General features: G+C 39.3%; 1 protein-coding gene across 1 annotated transcript; it reads right to left on the bottom strand.

The window, feature by feature from the left end:
• Positions 1-1,311: 1,311 nt before the first annotated feature.
• On the bottom strand, positions 1,312-20,771 carry CLNS1A (chloride nucleotide-sensitive channel 1A). The gene is made up of 7 exons (XM_045483876.1): positions 20,530-20,771; positions 14,776-14,912; positions 11,593-11,697; positions 10,836-10,943; positions 9,553-9,726; positions 4,561-4,650; positions 1,312-2,053 (listed from the first exon to the last, which is right to left on the bottom strand). The coding sequence occupies exons 1-6, from the start codon at positions 20,652-20,654 to the stop codon at positions 4,583-4,585; spliced, it is 717 nt and encodes a 238-aa protein (XP_045339832.1). The 5' UTR covers positions 20,655-20,771; the 3' UTR covers positions 1,312-2,053; positions 4,561-4,582.
• Between the last annotated feature and the right edge of the window lie 28 nt (positions 20,772-20,799).

Genomic DNA, 20,799 nt, shown 5'->3' with positions numbered 1-20,799 from the left:
GCTCTGCACTAAGCATGGAGCCTGCTTAAGATTTTCCCTCTGTCTCTCTCTCTCCCTCTGCCCCTCTCTTCCACTCATGCTCTCTCTCTCTAAAAGTAAACAAAAAAAATCACAGCTCACTATCTATGACTTTACCTATTTTACCTCTCTGTAGCTTCCTCATCTCTAAAGTGGGATAACAGGGGCACCTGGGTGGCTCAGTCGGTTGCGCATCCGACTTCAGCTCAGGTCATGATCTCACAGTCCCTGAGTTCAAGCTGCGCGTTGGGCTCTGTGCTGACAGTTCAGAGCCTGGAGCTTGCTTTGGATTCTGTGTCTCCCTCTCTCTCTGCCCCTCCCCCACTCGTGCTCTGTTTCTACCAAAAAATGAATAAATGCTGAAAAAAAAAAAAAAATTTAAAGTGGGATAATAAGGGGCGCCTGGGTGGCTCAGTCGGTTAAGCGTCCGACTTCAGCTCAGGTCATGATCTCTCGGTTCATGAGTTCGAGCCCCACATCAGGCTCTGTGCTTACAGCTCAGAGCCTGGAACCTGCTTCGGATTCTGTGTCTCCTTCTATCTCTGTCCCTCCCCCACTTGTGCTCTGTCTCTGTCTCTCAAAAATAAATAAATGTAAAAAAAAAAAATTTTTTTAAGTGGGATAATAAAAGCACCTGTACCTCATAAGGTAGTTAAGAAAATTATATGCATAATTATATGTATAACGTATATAAAGACAGGGCTGATACAGAGAATGCCTTAGTCAAGTTCAGTTTCCATTTCCACATGGCCTTTTACTTGCCTACTGTAGCAAATTCAGTATTTCTGAGAGTCTGCTGAGAAAAAAGAAAATCAGCTTTTTCCAATCTACCATGCAGGATGACAGAAACCAAGTGAAACTGCTAACAAGAACACTGGGCTTTGTGGTCACAAACTATAGTCCCTAATTAGCCAAGTGATCCTGAATAGTTTTTCTATTTTAAAAGTGCTATAATGGTATAAAAAGTCCAAGTATACATCTGTAATTATAAATCAGCCTCACAAATAAATACCCTGGTGTCTGAAGACTAAAAATTGAGAGTCAGTAAGTATAAGAAATTACCTGATCCAAGTGCAAGAAGCAGAAATCCCTTGAAATGCATTCAATCTTTGCCCTATTAAATATTTGCCAGAAACTCTAACTAACTGTACATTTTCTTACTCATTTCATGTTTAAATTCTCAACAAAAGTCAAACAAAAATAAGAACTGTTAAGACTCTTGTTTTTTACCAGTTTTAATTAAAAAAAATTTTTTCTCACTAATGGTTTTAGTCAAGAATGAGAGCACAATAATATAGAAAACCTAGATTTATTTGTTTGTTTATTTGTTAAAGACAAAACAATTATCCTCTGAAGTACTCTGAGGACTTCATCCCAATTTCATTTGGTTAGGGAAACCGACCTAAGAGGTTACAAACTAGAGGATATAACCTAAGAGGTTATAACAAAAGAGACTGGTGAAACATGGTGAAAGGAGTAAAAGCTAGTCAGAAGCATTTGTTAGTGGCAGTAGATGTGGCTAGAATGTTTCCCAAGAGGCTCCCTAAAGATGCCTGAATGAACTGATCTAGGCCCCAAATTAGTCAAAAGACCCTTACCCTGGGGGAGAACAAGCAGAGGCCAGGATGTGAGATCCCTTTGTCTTTGTTTTTAAAGGGTAAGGGGATCCTTAGGCTCTAAAAGGATGTGTCTTAGTCTCAGCCTCCCTCCTTCCCATCCAGTCCACCTTCGTAGGCCTCCCAGGTGACAGAGACGCATATAATGAAGGCAGGAACTATAGGCCTATTCAGAGGGTACTTGCACAAAGAAAGTTTTAACATAGATGATAAACTACAAGTACCCTCTTGGTTAAGTTAATTCACCTTTGTTAATAAAGGTCATAGTCTCTTCTGCTGGTGACAACTTTTTGTCTCAGTATAGTCTGTCTCAAAAAAGAACTGGTTCAGGTAAGTTTTGGAGAAGAAAAAGACTTTCATCAACACCCACTCCACAGTAGAAGAGGCACCAAGTTCTTTCCTACAGTTATGAGCAGAATCTGAAAAACAAAAGATTTATAGTGTTTATAATAGTAATAGTAGCTGTAATTTATTGACTAACTAGTCAAGAGTGCCAGAGAACTTAGATATATTATATCTTAGTCTTTGCAACAATCCTGCCAGGTACTTTATCAACCCCATTTTCAGATTAGGAAACTGAGGATTAGAGAAATTATATGCCTTTATCCAAAGGCACAGAGGCCGGCATGTGGTAGAGCTGTGATTCTACCCTGTCCCCTTCATTCCATCTCAGCCATTGAGAGGTCCTTGTTCCATTATCTTGAAAATTTTAATGGTTGCATAAACACTCTAATTATTCCTTCTCCACTCCTTAATTTCAAATGATTAAAAATTTACAGACATTGTTTGGAATTCAGGTCAATTATCCAGATGAAGAACTTGTATAAACTTTATGAATAAACTATCTCTCCACTCCAGCTGTAGCATAAAATGAATAGAAAACAAATCATCAGCTCATTAGAAAGTTTGTGGCTATTTTATGGTTATTTCACCATAAAATTACATTACAAAGAATCCTAAGAATTCTCATCAGTGAATTGCAGTAACATCTCATTTGTGTAACCATGAGTGACATAACAAACGAGTTTCTCATAATCCTTATTAACAGAGTGGTTGGTACTCTCTGAGTAGTCTATTTTTCAAGAAGAAAGATGTGAAAGCCAGAAGATCAAAAAATGTTTTCCAGTTTCAATAAAAGTAACTATGTAAGCATTACTGAACTGAAAAAGTCAACATACTATAAAGAACATGACAAGTAGAAAAGTGAGAAGGAAAGGAGACTTAAGTTGGCACCAAAAGATTTCCCATACAGTATAACAGTGAAGTACTGATATCTGGAATTGTGAGATCTGAAAATTAAAGTTAACAGAGCTGCAGCAATATGAACACATAATTTTAGCTAACTGCCAAGAAGACAATGCTGGTTTTAGACTATATAGCTACTAATGACAGAAATAAATGCTGTGGAAATAAAAGTTAAGTATTTAAAGGAAGAGGTATAAATCACAGAACTCCTAAGACATTATTTTCTGATAGTTCCACTGGCAGCATCTGAGAGGAAAGCAGAGATTCATTACCATTTTTCATGGTTAGTATAAGAAGATATGTCCACAATGGCAATAATTTGGAAGGTAAATGGAACTGGGAAAAAGGAGGGTTCTCACAACCCAAATGGATGACTCACAGTAGTATAAGAGTCAAACCAAAATATATAAATTTTGCCATATTATTACTACATACTTTAAGAAAATAAAGGACCTAGGCAAAGTAACATCTCAAAGACTGGAAGACAGACAGCATTCAAGAAAATGCCATCAGGTCAGAACTAGAAGGACATTGTAGAGGGAGAAAAGAGACAACAATTTTAACAATGTAAAAATCTTAAAGCTTAAAGGAAGGCTTACTAGGATTACTAGTCTTAGAGCTCTATATGGTATGAACTAACTATATATGACCTTCAGCTACTATCCAATACACAGTTGAGATACTCAAGCTGGCAAAGAACAATGTATTTCTCAGAGTAACATGCAGCAAAGTCATGGACAAACTTTATGCAAAGCTCTCGAGAACATGTCAGGGAAAATTGGCTGTGAGCTCTTATGTCAGTCAGGAAAAGCAGGTATGGGGGCACCTGATGGCTCAGTCAGTTGAGCGTCTGACTCTTGATTTCAGCTCAGGTCATGATCCCAGGCTCGTGGGACTGAGCCCTGCATCAGGCTCTGCATTGAGCATGGAGCCTGTTAGGATTCTCTCTCTCCCTCTGCCCTTCTCCCTTGTGCTCTCTCTCTCTCACGCACACTTTTAAAAAGAAAAGAAAAGAAAAGCAGGTATGTGGCAACTTGGGAAACGACTGCTTCTGGACAACTGTACATGGACTTAACAGTTTGGCAAATCAGTCCTGAACACTAAGGTACCCAGGACCTTGGTCCTCCATTATTTTCAGAAGGACAGAGGCCAATACAAGATTATGATTAAAAGCTTAAATGCAGTTTGGAATTACTTCTACTTCTGCCCTAAACTGAATAGCAGTGAGCTGCAGCAAATCTCTGCTTTGTTTTTTCTGATGAATGTGTTACAGTTTCAAACACAAGTGGGAAAAGATGACACACTGGGACATGATCTTACTCTGCTGCTCCCACCTGAGCCAACCAGGGAGCTCTTGATTTCTGAATAACGGGCTAATGGCCTCCTCCTGAGTTCAATGAAGATGAGTGATTATTCTTCCATGCCTCAATGCCTAGCACTACCCAATGTCTAGCACAATGCATATACTTAATATGGGATAAGTGCTCAGTAAATGTTAACCTGAATATCGCTGTTTGCAGACCTTGATTTCTTAGGGGAAAAAACCACTTAAGTCTCAATAATTTCAGAAATGGGTAACATTTTTCCAAACTGCTAATTTTATAGAGTTCTCCTGAATCAGGAAAATAAAAACTAATTATTTCACAAGATTCAGTGACAAGGGAAAAAATAAACTACTTACCCCACAGCAGCATAAATCATTTTCAGTGATCAACATCTGCATCCTCAAACTGTCCAGCAACTGTTGGTGTAGTATCTACCTCCATCCCATCTGAAGGAAAAAATCAACTGCTGAGCAACAGTCCACTGAGCTCTTCAGACAGGTAAAGGTTCAACCTACACATCACCGGAAGGAAGTTAGTGCCCTCTGTTGGTAACAACTATTTCTTTCTCTTCTGAAAAAGTAACCAGGAACAAACCAAGAAAGAAAAATGCCACCTGTACATTTAACATTTACTTTGTAAATTTTCAACATCAACACTAAAAGAACACTAGGTAAGAACTTTTGAATATGGTAAGCACCAACTGTTCACTCTTCACAGAACTGTGCTGGCTATTTACTGTGTAACTTATTACTATTAAAGGTATAAAAGTCCTATCCTTACAAAGCTTATGACATAATTTTGAGAAAAGACAACATAAGTAGAGTGAGATTCTCATTTCATAGGGAAAAAAGAGTGTCGGGGAGAGGGGAAAACCGGGAAAAAGTCCCTCTGGAAAGAGTTGTTTATAGCTGCTTTCTCTACTTCCTCACCTCCCATTCACCCTTAAGTCTTTAGCCCACAACAAATTGGCTTCTGCCTGAGTCCCCTGGCATCTGGACATGAAGCTAGGCATACAAATGCAATATGTATCTAAAATTAACTCATCATTGGGGCGCCTGGGTGGCTCAGTTGGTTGAGCGACAGACTTCCACTGAGGTCATGATCTCATAGTTTGTGAGTTTGAGCCCCGTGTCAGGCTCTGTGCTGACAGCTGGGAGCCTGGAGCCTGCTTTGAATTCTGTGTCTCCCGCTCTGTGTGTGTGTGTGTGTGTGTGTGTGTGTGTGTGTGTGTGTGTCTCAATAATAAATAAACATTGAAAAACAATTTTTTAAAATTAAATTAAATTAACTCATCATCTTTCCACATAGAAAGGTTTCTCGGAGCACCTGGGTGGCTCAGTCGGTTAAGTGAATGACTTGGTTTCAGCTCAGGTCATGTTCTTATGGTTCATAGCCCTGTGTTGGGCTCTGGGACTGTCTCTCTCTCTACCCCTCTCTCTGCCCCTCCTGTTCACGCTGTCTCTGTCTCTCTCAAAATAAAGAAACAAACTTAAAATTAAAACATTTCTGTTGGGGCGCCTGGCTGGCTCAGTTGGTAGAGCATGTGACTCTTAATCTCAGGGTCTTGGGGTCGTGAGTTCAAGCCCCACACTGGGTGTGGAGTCTACTTAAAATAAAATAATTAAAAAAAAAAAAGAAGAAGAAATGTTTTTCTTTCCGAATAGTCTTACTAAAGGATACCTCTCACCTGTGTAATCCAGAAACTCCTACCATATCTCTAACTTCTGTTGTTTCTCTCTCTTAAACATCTCTCAAATCTGTTAAGTCTTGTGACATTCACTGCTACTACCAAATGCAGGCCACGATCTCTCATCTAATTTAAATCATAAGCTACTTAATAGAGTTTCTCTTCTATCTTCCAGTATTTCCCTCTGCAATTAATTTTCCCTATCAGAGCCAGGATCACCTTCTGAAACAATCAAAATAAAATTCTTCACATTCTCACTGATCTAAGCATAACACTGAAATTCTTTAACACAGCTTTCAAGTTCCTTTAAGATACAGCCCAGTTCACTAATCTACCTTTACCTGTTCCTGTAACAACTCCCCTTCACACTCAGAGTTCCAGACATAAATGAACCACTTTCAGTCCCCCAGAGATGAATAATCTCTTGAACTTTTGCACATGGCTGATCCTGTTACCCACCTCTCCCCTCTACCTGTATGCAATTCCCCTTCACTCAAGTCACTTTTATTCCTCTTTCAGATCTTGGCTTGGATGTCACTTACTCCATGAAGCTTGAATCCAGAATCTCTCTCTATCCAGGCTGGGTGAAGAGTTCAAACTCTGATTCCACAGCTTCTCAAGCTTCCCCTATAACTCAATGCTATATCACAACGTACTATAACCGTCTAATTAGTTCATTTATTTTTCTCTACAGAAGAATGCCACTGATAGGAAGACAGTAATCTCATCTCTTTTGAGCACCGCTGTATTCTCTGTACCCGGCATAGCAGTTCAATAAACACTTCTTACATAAATGAGTACATGAAGCACTGAAATGCCACAAGCAGATAGGGTATATTTAAATGGCAAGGATTGAAATTTACTAAGACAGCAAATTTCAGGTGTTCTCACCACAAAAAAAGGGTAACTATATGAGGAGATACATACGTTAATCAGCTTAACTGTAGGAATTATTTCACTATATACATCAAAACATCTATGGGGCGGTTAGATGGTTCAGTCAGTTATGTGTTCAACTTCGGCTCGGGTCATGACCTCATGGTTCATGGGTTCAAGCCCTGCACTGGCCTCCGCACTCGCAGCATGGAGCCTGCTTGGGATTCTCTCTTTCTGCCATTTCCCTACACACTCTCTCTCAAAAATAAATAAACTTAAAAAAATTTTTTAAATAAAAATAAAATAAAAACATCCTGTGGCATATCTGAAATATATACAGTTATTATTTAAATTTTTTTTAAAACAAATCAAATTTAAAAAAAGAAGTGCATAGGTCAAACTAAATAAATAAATAAATGGCAAAAAGAGTGACATGGCTACTTAGGACTTTAAAAGATGGGGAATTGTATAGGCTGAAGAAGTTTTTTTTTTTATTTATTTATTTTATTTATTTTTTTTTCAACGTTTATTTATTTTTTTGGGACAGAAAGAGACAGAGCATGAACGGGGGAGGGGCAGAGAAAGAGGGAGACACAGAATCGGAAACAGGCTCCAGGCTCTGAGCCATCAGCCCAGAGCCCGACGCGGGGCTCGAACTCATGGACCGTGAGATCGTGACCTGGCTGAAGTCGGACGCTTAACCGACTGCGCCACCCAGGCGCCCCGAAGAAGTTTTATATATAGGCAACTCTCAATATGATAATAAGGCTTAGGAACAAAGGCCAAAATCTCATTTTAGCAAAAAGTGTTTGTGATCTTAAAATCATTTGCTATAAAGCATTAAATAAGGAATTTTACAATTAAAAAAACCCCTTCAGTGACGAAAGCCTTTTCAATGTCTAAGGGCACCCTCCCATCAATCACTGTAATAAAAAAAAAAAAGTAACATCTTGGGGTGCCTGGGTGGCTTAGTCGGTTCTTAATCTCAGCTCAGGTCTTGATCTCAGGGTTGTGAGTTAAAGCCCCACAGTGGGCTCCATGCTGGGCATGAAGCCTACTTTAAGAGAAAAAAAGGTAAGATCTTGAATTCTCTCAGCTAAGAGTTTGGTAGAGCACTAGAAATCATCTGAACCATCTCACCCTACAGCCTATGTTAGAGGCTCACCAACTAGGATTTAAAATGGAGAGAATACACAAGGAGTAACAGTGTGACCCAAAGCCTAAACTTTTCCAAATTAAAATATCCCAGACTTCAGGACCCCCAGGTCAACATGCTATGTGCATGAGGATATTGATCACAACATTATGACAGAAACTTACATGTACCACTGAAAGAAAAATTATGCTCTCTTTAAGAATGTTCTGCATCACTAAAAATTAGAAGTGGTAAGACTCTATAGCAACACAAAATACCAGTATATATTAAATACAAGTAAGATGCAAGAAATGCTTATAACAGGGCCTGGTATATTCTTTTCTCATATTAGCTCATTTAATCCTCTTACCACCTATTAGCTATTTGACCTCAAGCAAGTTATATGATCTTTTTGCGCTTCAGTTTCTTCATCTGTAAAATAGGGATCACAATGGCATTCTTGGAAGGATTAAATGAGTACCTATGTGTAATGTGCTTCAATCAGGGTCTGGTACATAAGAGCAGTACCTGAATGTTCTATTGAGAGTAGTAGGAACAACACTGGAGGTATTTGGGGCAAAGGCAAAGTTGAGGTGACCACAGAGTGTTCTAAAGATTAACATGGCACAGTGAGCTGGAGGCAAGGATGATCGAGGCAAAAGATCTACTACTATAAATCCAGCGTAAGAAGACAAGGGCCTAGGATTGAAGGGTAACAGTAATAGCAAGGAACTATGAAAGTCATTTATTTTATTAATGTTTATTTGTGAGAGAGAGAGAGAGAGAGAGAGAGAGAGCGAGCGAGCGAGCGTGGAGGAAGGGCAGAGAGAGAGGGAAATCCGAAGAGGGCTCCAGGCTCTGAGCTGTCAGCACAGAGTCCCACATGGGGCTCAAACTCACAAACCGTGAGATCATGACTGAGCTGAAGTCAGACGCTTAACCGACTGAGCCACCCGGGCGCCCCATTTTTGTTTTTTTTGTTTTTTAATGTTTATTTATTGAAAGTCATTTAAATGAAAAATCCATGGATCTCAGTATTGCACTAGAGCAAGGAATAAGAAGTAAAGGCTGCACCAGAAGAATACTTCAATATTCTGACTGAAATAGGCACTCAGAAAAGCAAACCAGTCTAATGGGAAATATTTACAAAGAAGCTTACAAAGTAGAGACAACTGAAACAAATTTGAAAGCCTCTTGATTAAGGTCCAGAAATTTGTCACAAAACAAGAACCCAAGTGTACTGAATGCTGCCTAGCCCTTTAAATCAAGTGAATATCCTAGTTTTGCATATAATCACATAGGAATTCATTTTAAAAATAAAAATAGCAGCACTGATATGTACACACACATATATATACACACAAGCAAACAAAAAAAGACTGGAATGATATGCAACAGAAAAATTAATGTCTTTCAATTATAATTACACTTGATTTTTCATTTCTTCTTTGCCTGTGAAAAACATTTAAAAATGTTTTGACTGTGAACAGACTATTTTTGTAGTTGGGTGAAAAAACTAAAAAAGTTGCACAAGTCTGAGATTTTTCTGTCTTAACAGTTTCCAAAAGAATGTGTATATCTCTCCATAGCTTCCCTCATTGCCCAAATGACCATCTGACTATTCACACTGAAAGAAAGAAGGATACTCACCTTCATAATCTCTTATTGAATCTTCTGTCCGAACTCCAGCCATGTTGTATTGGCTGCTCACAGACTGAGAAAGCATTCCTTCTAATCTCTCCAATGTGGCTTGGCCTTCTGCTGTTAAATGGGACAATCCTTCTTCATAGGTGTAAAATGTAGGGATGTCTCCCTGCCCTTGTTCTAAAAAAATAAAATGCTTTTAAACTATTATAAAACAATTAGAAAAAAATGGATAATCAATAATGCATTTATTGAAGATAGGTACAGATTAAAAAGGCTTCCAGGAAAATATTTTTCAATATTCGTTTAATACACATATGTAGGTCATCTGTTGAAAACAGAAATACAAAGAAAATGTATCTACCCTCTAGGATGAGAAGGGATTCCAAAAGATAATGGGTCAGTAAACAGCAATTCTTAAAAAAATCAAATGTCCAGGCACTAGAAGGCAAAGAGGATGTTCCTAAGGCAAAGAGTCTTATGTTATCCTGAGGTAGGAATCTTAAAGATGAGTGCAAATTAATTTGGTATTAATTTGTACTGATGGTTCTTTTGGGATTAAAATATATGCTCCTTTTAAAAACTCAGAAATTCTGGCAAATATAAAAAGGATAAAAAAATAAAATCACTAAAAAATCTCAGTGAAAATGGGAATGTATTCAGATATATGAAGGAGAATTCCAGAACCAAGTTTGTCTCAGGCCAGGAAGTGGCTACACATGGAGGAAAGGGCCTTGGACAGCCAGATCGGTGAAGATGAGAGCAGTGGGGAAAAAGAAAACAGAACAGCAAGCACCTCAAGTTACATGAATCTACCAGGCTAGCGATTGCATTCTGGTCTGAGGAGGCAAAGAAAAATGCTCTTAGATAAGTGAGATATGGTTCTGGGGGGAAAAATGACTTGGGAAATGAGCTGTTTGAAGGAGTATATTAAGGGAAGATGTAAGTAATACAGGCTTCAAGTGGTGGAGGGAGAAAGCTTATTCTTTGGGACCATCTGCATCAACTTAAAAGACTCTCCCAACCCCAACCTTCCTATCTATCATTTCCTTTCCTTCCATTTATCTCTATCCATTTTCTGACCCCAATAATATCTGCTTTCTACCCTTAAGCTTGGAAATTCCACAGTTTTTCCAAGTTGACTTTGACATGAATTGTGCCATTCACTTTTATTAATAACCACACTATCTGGGTATTTAATAGAGATCTAAAGAATATAATCTCATACCTGTAGTACAAACAAATGCTTAAAATGAAACACCACATTTAAAAAAATCCATTTCACTAACCATGTGCTTCCACATCATATTCTTCTCCATCGTAATCATCTGAATCTTCATCCTCAGGATCTGGATGCAAAGCCTGGCATTCACACATTGCAGTGAACATTGCCTCCACTGAACAAGGAAATTAAATTGTAATAAACATTCTTTTCTGGCCTGTGTACAGTAAAATTTTAGTAATATAACCACCAGTCCAAATAAATTCAATGAGTAGACAAGAAATATACCAGAATCACACTATTCACAAAACCTGCCAAATTCCAAGGAGATCAATCTTGAAAAGTGCTTGATGGCAATGGACAAGTTACAAAATAAGAGTTCATTTCAAGATAATGTTGAGATCTCTTCATGCCTGGCTGGATTTTCTGAGAAAAAGAACCAAAGTCCTGGTCAGACTGCTGCTAAATCAGGGTGAAGCCCCTTTCAGTTAATAGGGCTCTTTCCAGCTATCCTTGCGTCATTCACTTTGGAATCGCCAGGACTCCCTTGCCCTCTATCTGGTAAGATTCAAAGTCAACAGCATCATGTCAATAAAAATAACCAGATTTCTCCATTCACAAAACACACCAAATAATATGGTGTCTCCTATGCTCTCACTACATTTACAGTCTTCGATATTAATAGGTATCGGGTCCTCAGTGATATGATAGATGTTAAAATGAAGAAAAGGCAAAAGAACAGAGGTAATGAGGGTAAAGGTAAATGGGGTGTGGGGAGTATTTGATACATAAAGGGAAAAGAATCAATTCTATAGAATACTCACATGCTGACTTATCATTAGGCACAAATCTAAATTCAGCAATAGGTTCAACATCATCATCACTGTCGTCTTCTTCTTCTTCCTCAGCAACAGATTCTTTTGATTCCTCTAGAAAGGGAATAAAAATAACTTTTTAAATCATGTTTAGGGGTGCCTGGGTGGCTCAGTCGGTTAAGTGTCTGACTCTTGATTTCTCACTGTTCCTGAGATCGAGCCCCATGTAGGGCTCTGTGCTGTCGGCGTGGAGCCTGCTTGGGATCCTTTCTCTCCCTCTATCTCTGACCCCTCCCCCCACTCATGCACAAGCACTTTCTCTCTCTGTCAAAATATACAAACACTTATTTATATTTTTATTTTTTTAAATGCTTGTTTATTTTTGAGAAAACACCAGCAGGGGAGGGGCAGAGAGAGAGGGGGAAAGAGGATCTGAAATGGGGTCCGTGCTGACAGCAGAGAGTCCAATGCAGGTCTTGAACTCACAAACCTTGAGATCATGACCTGAGCCGAAGTTGGATGCTCAACCAACTGAGCTATCCAGGAACCCCCATAAATAAAATATTTAAATTTGTTCACTTGTTTTGGAAAAAAAAGAAGCCTAAAATAATTTCTTAAAGGATGTTTACTGATGTATCAAATACTGCAATTGTTTTTACATCAAATGATAAGAACATGGTTCTTTTAGAACTAAAAGACTGTGGACTGCCTTTCTGATCTAGTCACACTGTACTTCACTGAGCCCTAGGGATTCTACGCTTCCTTCGAGGTCATGGTGGGGGTGAGGAGACCCAAACAGTCAGGCTCTAACAAGTATAGCTCTATTGTTACTGGTTTCTTTTACCTTTCACCATGAACCAAAGGGTTCAGTAGCAGTTTGTAATCCACTGATGTGATTTATCACTAATAACTTACAGGTGAGAAAACTAAGGCCCATACAAGTTAACTAATCCAACAGATAAATTACCAAAGTCTATAGGCAAGGAAAAAAAATACAAATGTTCAATAAAGAGAACTAGAACATGCTGCTGGTAGAAGCAGAAATTGCTACAACTATGCTGGAGGTGTGTATATCCTACTACCCAACAATTCCTCATCTAAATATATATTATGTACACAAGGAGTTTGTACATAAATGTTTATTGAAGTACTATATGTACTAGTGAAAATTTAAAAAATAAATGTTGATAATAAAAAGAAAACAGATGTATTGTTATCTGGTCATATTTTATACATGGACTGCAATTTAAAAGAACAAATATTTATAGGTATCAAAATGCACAGAGGGGTGCCTGACTCAGTTAAGCGACCAACTCTCATTTTCGACTCGAGTCATGATCTCACAGTTGTGAGACTGAGCCCTGCATCGGGCTCTGCACTAACACCTTGAGATTCTCTTTCTCCCTCTCTCTCTGCAGCCCCCCGCCCCTGCTCTCTCTCTCTCTCTCAAAACTAAATATAATAACATTAAAAAAAATGCACAGATTAAATAATGTAACTGGGTGAAAAAACTAGTTCCAGAATATATATAAATAATACCACTTACCAATTAAAATTTTAAACACAAAATAAAATCACTGCATTGCCTATGGATTTGTACATATTCAGTAAAAATCTAAAAACTTAGAAGGGAAGGACACATACCACCTTTAGGATAATGTTTAACTCGGGAGACAGAGTAGGAAACAAAATGGGGAAGGTACGAAAAGGATTCCAACAGTACTAATACTGTTTTATCTCTTTAAAAGTTATGAAAAAAATGTTAGAATTTATGCTAAATAATAAATATTGAAAAATTTCATTACTCTCTGCACATTTCAATGTTTAAATTATTTTATAATTTAAAAAATCATGGGGCGCCTGGGTGGCTCAGCCGGTTGGGCGTCTGACTTCAGCTCAGGTCATGATCTCACAGCTCGTTGAGTTCGAGCCCCGCATCAGGCTCTGTGCTGACAGCTAGGAGCCTGCAGCCTGCTTCAGATTCTGTGCCTCCCTCTCTCTCTGCCCCAACCTACTCGTATTCTGCCTCTGTCTCTCTCAAAAATAAATAAACATCAAAAAAATTAAAAAAAAAAAAAATCATGTCAGGAGTGCCTGGTTGGTTCAGTGTGTGGAGCATGCAACTCTTGGTCTTGGAGCTTTAAGTTCAAGCCCCACATCGGGTGTAGAGATTACTTAATAAAATCTTGGGGTGCCTCAGTCGGTTGAGTGTCCCACTTCAGCTCAGGTCATGATCTTACGGTTCGTGAGTTTGAGCCCTGCATCAGGCTCTGTGCTGACAGCTCAGAGGGTGGAGCCTGCTTCAGATTCTGTATGTCTCTCTCTCTGCCCCTCCCCTGCTCCACTGTCTCTCTCTCTCAAAAATAAATAAACAAAAAATAATAATTATAAAGTCAAACTAACACAATATAGTATAAAAGTTCTCATTTACACTTACAAAAATTAACAAGTTTTAATTTCGTGCCTAATTTGTCTCTTGTTTGGAATTTTTACAATCCATTGTCCACAACCCCCCAAATGGATTTTCTTCTCTTTCTTACACCTTCTTTCATCACTTTCACCAGATTTTTATGAACCTTTGTAAGGATCTCCAACAGCAAAAAACTTGGGAATCTTGTACCACAGGACTTTTCAACCTTGGCACTACGAACACTTGGACTGGGTAATTTCTGGTTGTGGGAGGCTGTCCTGTGCCATGTGGGATCTCTGGCCTCTAAACTACTAGATGCCAGTAGCACTCCTCCCCTTTGCCAGTCATGAAAATCAAAATGTCATTGCGTAATGGGGCCAGGGGGACACAACACTGTCTGCCACTTAGAACCACTTCTGTAATAAAATGAAACAAAAAAAACCCAGCTTCTACACTAAACTCATGGAAGCACAAAGTATACTGATCCAACCCTCTAAGGATGCCAAATATAAATGCCTTTACAAAAATAAAGAATAAACAGTTAAACGCAAGAGGAAAAATTAGAAATATAAATCCACAATAACTGAATAATTCTAAATGCAAACATATAGAAGGTAAAAAACCAGTGCCCAAATTATTTTACTGAGCTGAAATTTTGCTTAATAAACTATTATCCAAAATAGGTCAATCATTTGAATATTATCTTATGATCAAAGACTGCTTTTTAAATATATGTAATATTCTCCCAAAGGAAGCTCAAGATTAAATTACACCATACATACCTCCAAATTTGGCATTCACCATAACATACAAATGCTCTCGTGGATAGGCATTTAGGTCCCTGGACACCGCATGCAAGCTAATAGTGGGGTATTCCAGTGAGAATCCTAATCCAGAGCCATCTAACCAAGACAGGCGGCTGAAAAACACGTATAAGGAAGATGATTTTAAGAAATCAAATCTTAATTTAAGCCTTAGGTTTATAAAGGTTCATCTTGGACACTTTATGCATGTGGAATAAATTCAAGCTTGGTGTTTAGAAATATTCCTAAAATAAAATTCAGCAGCAGGAACTGAATTTCTTTAAAACGAGAACTGTTGGGGCGCCTGGGTGGCTCGGTCAGTTAAGCGTCCGACTTCGGCTCAGGTCATGATCTCACGGTCCGTGGTTCGAGCCCCGCATCAGGCTCTGTGCTGACAGCTCGGAGCCTGGATCCTGTTTCAGATTCTGTGCCTCCCTCTCTCTCTGCCCCTCCCCTGTTCATGCTCTGTCTCTCTCTGTCCCAAAAATAAATAAACGCTGAAAAAATAAATAAATAAATAAATAAATAAATAAATAAATAAATAAAAATAAAATGAGAACTGTTAAGTTCTCTCCTCTAAGTAAAAATTCAAAGAGTTGAAATGTAATTTCTTAAGTCACATGTGTTTCTATGTGTTCCCTCTGGTTGTATCTGGAATGTCTTCTGGTGCCTTCCTTTTGCAAATCCTCTTCAATTGGTTAAGTCCCAGCTCCTCCTTGAGGCCTCCTCCAGTTACTCCTGTCCATAATGATCTTTTTCTGAACTGCACTTATGTCCAATAATACGCCACTGAGCACTTAACTCCGTGGCAATGAATCTCATATGTACCCTGACAGAATGTGAGCTATGACAGAATGTGTCATATTTCTTTATGTCACATTCTTCAAAACCACTAGCATAGTGTTCAGCATGTAAGTATGCAATAAACACTTGGGAGTCACTAATTTCTCCACTAACCCTACATTAAATGGTGAATACATAAAATGGCTGTAATCAAACTTACCACTAGTTAGAAAAATACTTATCCCACGGAAAGACTGTATGAAGCCTTTCATTTATTCTGTAGCTTTAAAAGAAAGCTACAAATAAGCAAGGTCTAGTTTTCCCTCAAAAATGGCCAAAAGGAAATATTTTATTGGTATAATAAAGGAAACATATCACCAAAATCAGTATATTGAATTTTGAGTAAAGGCAGGATAATTTTTTGGCAATACTTCACCCATCTGGAGCTGCACCACTTAGCAGGAAAAAAAAAAAAAAAAAAAAAAAAGGAGCAAAAGATCCTTAAGAAACCACACAGAAAAATGTTAATGCGATAAAAGTTAATGCAATATACTGGTTGCCCAGGGCTGGAGGGAAATACAGATTAACTGCTAACAAGTGCCAGTTTCTTAAGGGGTGATGAAAATACTCTAAAATCGATTATGGTGATGGTTGCACAGCTCTGCAAAGAGACTAACAACCCCTGACCTGTATACTATGTAGATTATCTCAATAAAGCTTTTATTAAAAAAAAATAATAATAAATGACAATAATGCCCCCACATCTTCTATTTCCTATACAATTTTTACAAGCCAGGTTGTTCAACTTCTAACCAAGCAAAAACAAATACAATAAATGAACCTAGGACTCCCTTGGGCAAGAACAATGACAGTGCAGCAGTCTGAGATCATGCACATTTCCATCCAACATGCTTAGCAAAGAGGAAAGGAAAGGAAAAAGGAAACCTGGGAGTCTTAAAATCATAAATCTTAAGAAGCTTAAAAAGGTAAAAGCTCTAGAAATGATTTTCTAGAATGATTCATCCCATTAGTTCCAAAGAAATAGATTTTGTTTTTGTAATTAGGTTGTGGTGCTGTATGTGCCTTTCCTGTCCACTGCTTTTCTCTTTAAGGAAGATGCAGATGAAATAGTGCTCCTATCAAACAAGTATTACCAGTCACTTACTAAAACTCTATTATTTTAAGCAAATAAACTCCCTTTCCTCACCTCAACAATCCCCCAGAAATGATCACAATAAGGAAAGTAGTGCTCCAAATTTGGGCATCCAAAATGATTTCAAATATTTAGAGCCACCAAATTTTAATGACTCAATTAGCAGATGGAAAAACTGAAATATAAAACAGACTCAGTGCCTATCAAATTATGGTCTTTATTTTAAAAAGCACGTAATAATTGCTCTGTAGTTCCTTATACTTGGACATGGATATGCACTCTACAGAAGAAAAGCCAAGTTCCACTTAAAAGAAACATTTACTCTGATCACTATGTTCTTACTCACTTTTCACATATTCTAGAAGAAAAGGTCATGATCTCACGGTTCAAAGATTCGAGCCCCACGTCGGGCTCTGTGCTGACAGCTCAGAGCCTGGAGCCTGCTTCGGATTCTGTGTCTCCCTCTCTCTCTGCCCCTCTCCTGCTCTGTCTCTCTTGGTCTCTCAAAAATAAATTAAAAAAACATTAAAAAAATTTTTTTAATAAAAAAAGATAGTAAATGCAAAGAAATGTTTTGCTAATCTCCAATGCTTTTGGAAGTATGATCATAAAGTATGCCTTTATTCCCGGCATGAGGTGAAAAACAGCATACAAACATAAAAGAGCAAAGTCTTGAATTTGGGATGACTTATTTACCTGATTTAAAATTAACTTTGGCAGGGCGCCTGGGTGGCTCAGTCAGTTAAGCGTCCAACTTCAGCTCACGTCATGATTTCACGGTTCGTGAGTTCAAGCCCTGCGTCAGGCTCTGTGCTGACAGCTCAGAGCCTGGAGCCTGCTTCCATTCTGTGTCTCCCTCTCTCTCTGCCCCTTCCCTGCTCATGCTCTGTCTCTCTCTGTCTCAAAAATAAATAAACATCTAAAAAAAAAAATTTTTTTTAATTAACTTTGGCATAAAATATAAAATATAATTTAATTACCTACTTTATTTTACCTGTTTAAAATGATCCATTTTGAATGATTCATGCCTCTGATCTCTTCCTTACTTAGGTAAAAAAGTCAACTTCCTATGAAAACTAAACTTTGAAAATAAGCTTGAGAGTTCCATATCTCTCAGTACACATCTGAGAAACTACCTAAAACCAAATAAGACCCTACGCCTCTTTGCCTAAAATCCTAAAATAATTTTCCCAAAGCCCCTGGGCTATAAAGCCAAGCTCATGGAACATGGCTCTCTTCTTCTCCATCCTGATTATTTTTCCACTCTTTTCCACTTATTCATTCAGATGAAGAACTGCTAGATGGTATGGGTGTGTGTGTGTGTTTCATATCCTGGCACACACAATATGGTTTCTCACTCTTGCCTCTGAGCATCCCGTTTCTTATTTACTTTTCCCCTTAGTCCACCTCATTCACTCGGCTAACTGTTAACCCTCATTTGTCAAATCTTCTAGTGAACCTTCCCAGTCTGTTGAGGCCTTGATTCTTCTATCAAAACTTGGAAATGCTAGGTAGGAAAGAACAAAAAAAGTGGAAAGAGACCAAGGAGGTAATGCCAACCATGAGTAAAAAGGGATGAACGTAGGTGTTCATGGTACTCATAATACTCTATTCTTAACCTAGCTGGTGGACATACACAGGTTGGTTTAATTATAATTCTTTAAACCATCCATATACAATGTATATTCTTTGCTGTATGTATATTTTACAAAAATACTTTCTTAAAGAAGAGATTTATTGGTGAAAAGCTGAAATCAAAGTTTTTTAAACATATAAGAGCTTAAAAGGAGTTTGTACTTCTTCAGTGCGATAACTGTACTGTGGTTATAAAGAATGTCCTTGTTCTTAAGAGATTTTTGCTAAAGTATTTACAGTTGATGTGACAACATGTCTGCAACTCTCAAATAGCTCAGAAAAAAGATAAATGTGGTAAAATGTTAACAATTTATGAATCTTTGTGTTAATTAACAACACTTGCAATTTTTCTTTAGGTTTGAAGTTTTTCAAAATGAAAAGACAAGCACAGGACCTTGTCTTCCTTCCCTAAACAGTAGTTATATTATAGGAAGCATCAATACGCAGAGAAGCCATGGAGAAAAAGGGATGGTGTAGGGGATAGCAATCTACCTGTGCTGCACTCCCCACCACTTAAAAGAAACTGCTCTCCCAAGATCATTAAAGATCTCCTTGCCACTACCCAAGAGACGCTTTTCAGGTTTTATTTGACTGCTCCTCCCTCTTGTCTATTCTCAAGTCTCTCCTTCCATAACCTACCTCTTAATGCAAATGTGTCCCCAAGGTTCTATACTTGGCCCTCTTCTCTTCTGGGGTATCTAACCTATCCCCCATGAGTATATACTAACCTTCATACTAATGATTTCCAAATCTCTATCTTTAATACCACTCTCTCGGGGCGCCTGGGTGGCTCAGTCGGTTGAGTGCCTGACTTTAGCTCAGGTCATGATCTCAAGAACACTCCATGAGTTCGAGCCCCGCGTCGGGCTCTGTGCTGACAGCTCAGAGCCTGGAGCCTGCTTCAGATTCTGTGTCTCCCTCTCTCTCTGCCCCTCCCCTGCTCATGGTCTGTCTCTCTCTCTCAAAAATAAAAACATTAAAAAAAACAAAAAACAAAAACACTCTCTCCAGAAACACACTCTTATTATACCCAACTAAGCACACATGCCCAGACCAAACTCTAATCTGCACCTCACCCCAAACTTACTTTTCCTCCCATCTGTATTTCCTATCTCAGTAATTGGTCAAAAGCCTAAGCTTTGCTCAGGGCTTACATTTCCCTCAAACCAAGGGTTCTTTACATATTTTTTGTTCCCTCTGTGGTAGGCAGAAATTTGCCTCCCTCATGACCTTCATCCCCTGGTGGCAAGCCTATGAATACATTTGTTACCCAGCGAAAGAAACCCTGTGTATGCAATTAAGGTTACTAGTCAGTTGACAACAGAACTGGATATTCTGTGTGATACAAGGTAATCACACGAGCTCTTAAAACGAGAGAATTTTCCCTGGCTGTAGACAAAAGTGATACAGTAGCAGAAGTCAGACAAATTTGAAGGACAGAAAAGATTTAATGTGTCATTATTGGCTTCATGATGAATGGAACCATGCATCAAGGAAAGGGGTCCTCAGTCCTACAACTGGTATTTTCGACATGTCTGTAAAAGTCCAGTGCTCCCAATGGCTGAATAAACGGGTAATTCCTTCTAGGAATGGAAATGGGAGTCAGAAATGGGAAAAAAACGAGAGATGGGAGTCTGGTCTCTCTGGATATGACCCCCAACTTGAATGGGAATGAGGATGTTCCTCTCCCCACCCACACCTACAGAAAAAAAGCTATACCCCTTAACCAGACTTTCAAAATCCTCCACAATCCGCTCCAAACCTACATATCTTGCCCAGAGCAACACCTCCCGCACCTTTTCACAGAAAAGACCATGCACGTCGATGATCCTCACTTAGGGGCTGGAAACTCAAACACCTTAAAAGGAGACCTTGAGTCAAGAACAACGCACGCACCAGACCTCGGGAAGACAGGCCGTCAAGAAGCCTAATGATGCGAGAACTCCGGGTGAAGAAGAGAGGAAGGCTCGGGAGGAGAGGACGCCCGAACAATCGAGTCTTCGCCCCGTCAGAGGCCTCTCCGAGGCGACCCGGGGCACGCGCTCCGCCTCGCAGCAGTCCCCGAGGTCGCGGTCTCGCCCCCGCCCCGCCACTCAGCCCGCGCCAGCAGGAACAAGGCGGCGCACAGAAAGCCGGCATTGGGGAACAGGGACCCTGCCTACCTCTCAGCGATGTAAAGGGTGCCGGTGCCGAGGCCCTTGCCGTTCAGCACAGCCTCGGTCTCTGGCTGCTGCTGCCGGAGCCCCTCAGCCGAGCCGGGCGGCGGGAAACTTTTGAGGAAGCTCATTGCACCAGGGAGCGCGGAGACACAGGCCGGGAGCGAGCTGAAGCACCACCACTCCAGCAGCTCACCTCGCCTCGCCTCGCCTCGCCCCGCCCCGCCCCGGAAGCGGTGGCGATCACCCCGGAAGAGCAACTTAGTCCGCACCGGA

This window comes from Leopardus geoffroyi, chromosome D1, assembly GCF_018350155.1.
Source record: "Leopardus geoffroyi isolate Oge1 chromosome D1, O.geoffroyi_Oge1_pat1.0, whole genome shotgun sequence".
Classification (NCBI taxonomy): domain Eukaryota; kingdom Metazoa; phylum Chordata; class Mammalia; order Carnivora; family Felidae; genus Leopardus; species Leopardus geoffroyi.
Note: the sequence above shows the minus strand (reverse complement) of the source record. Positions and strands in the feature narration are given on the sequence as shown.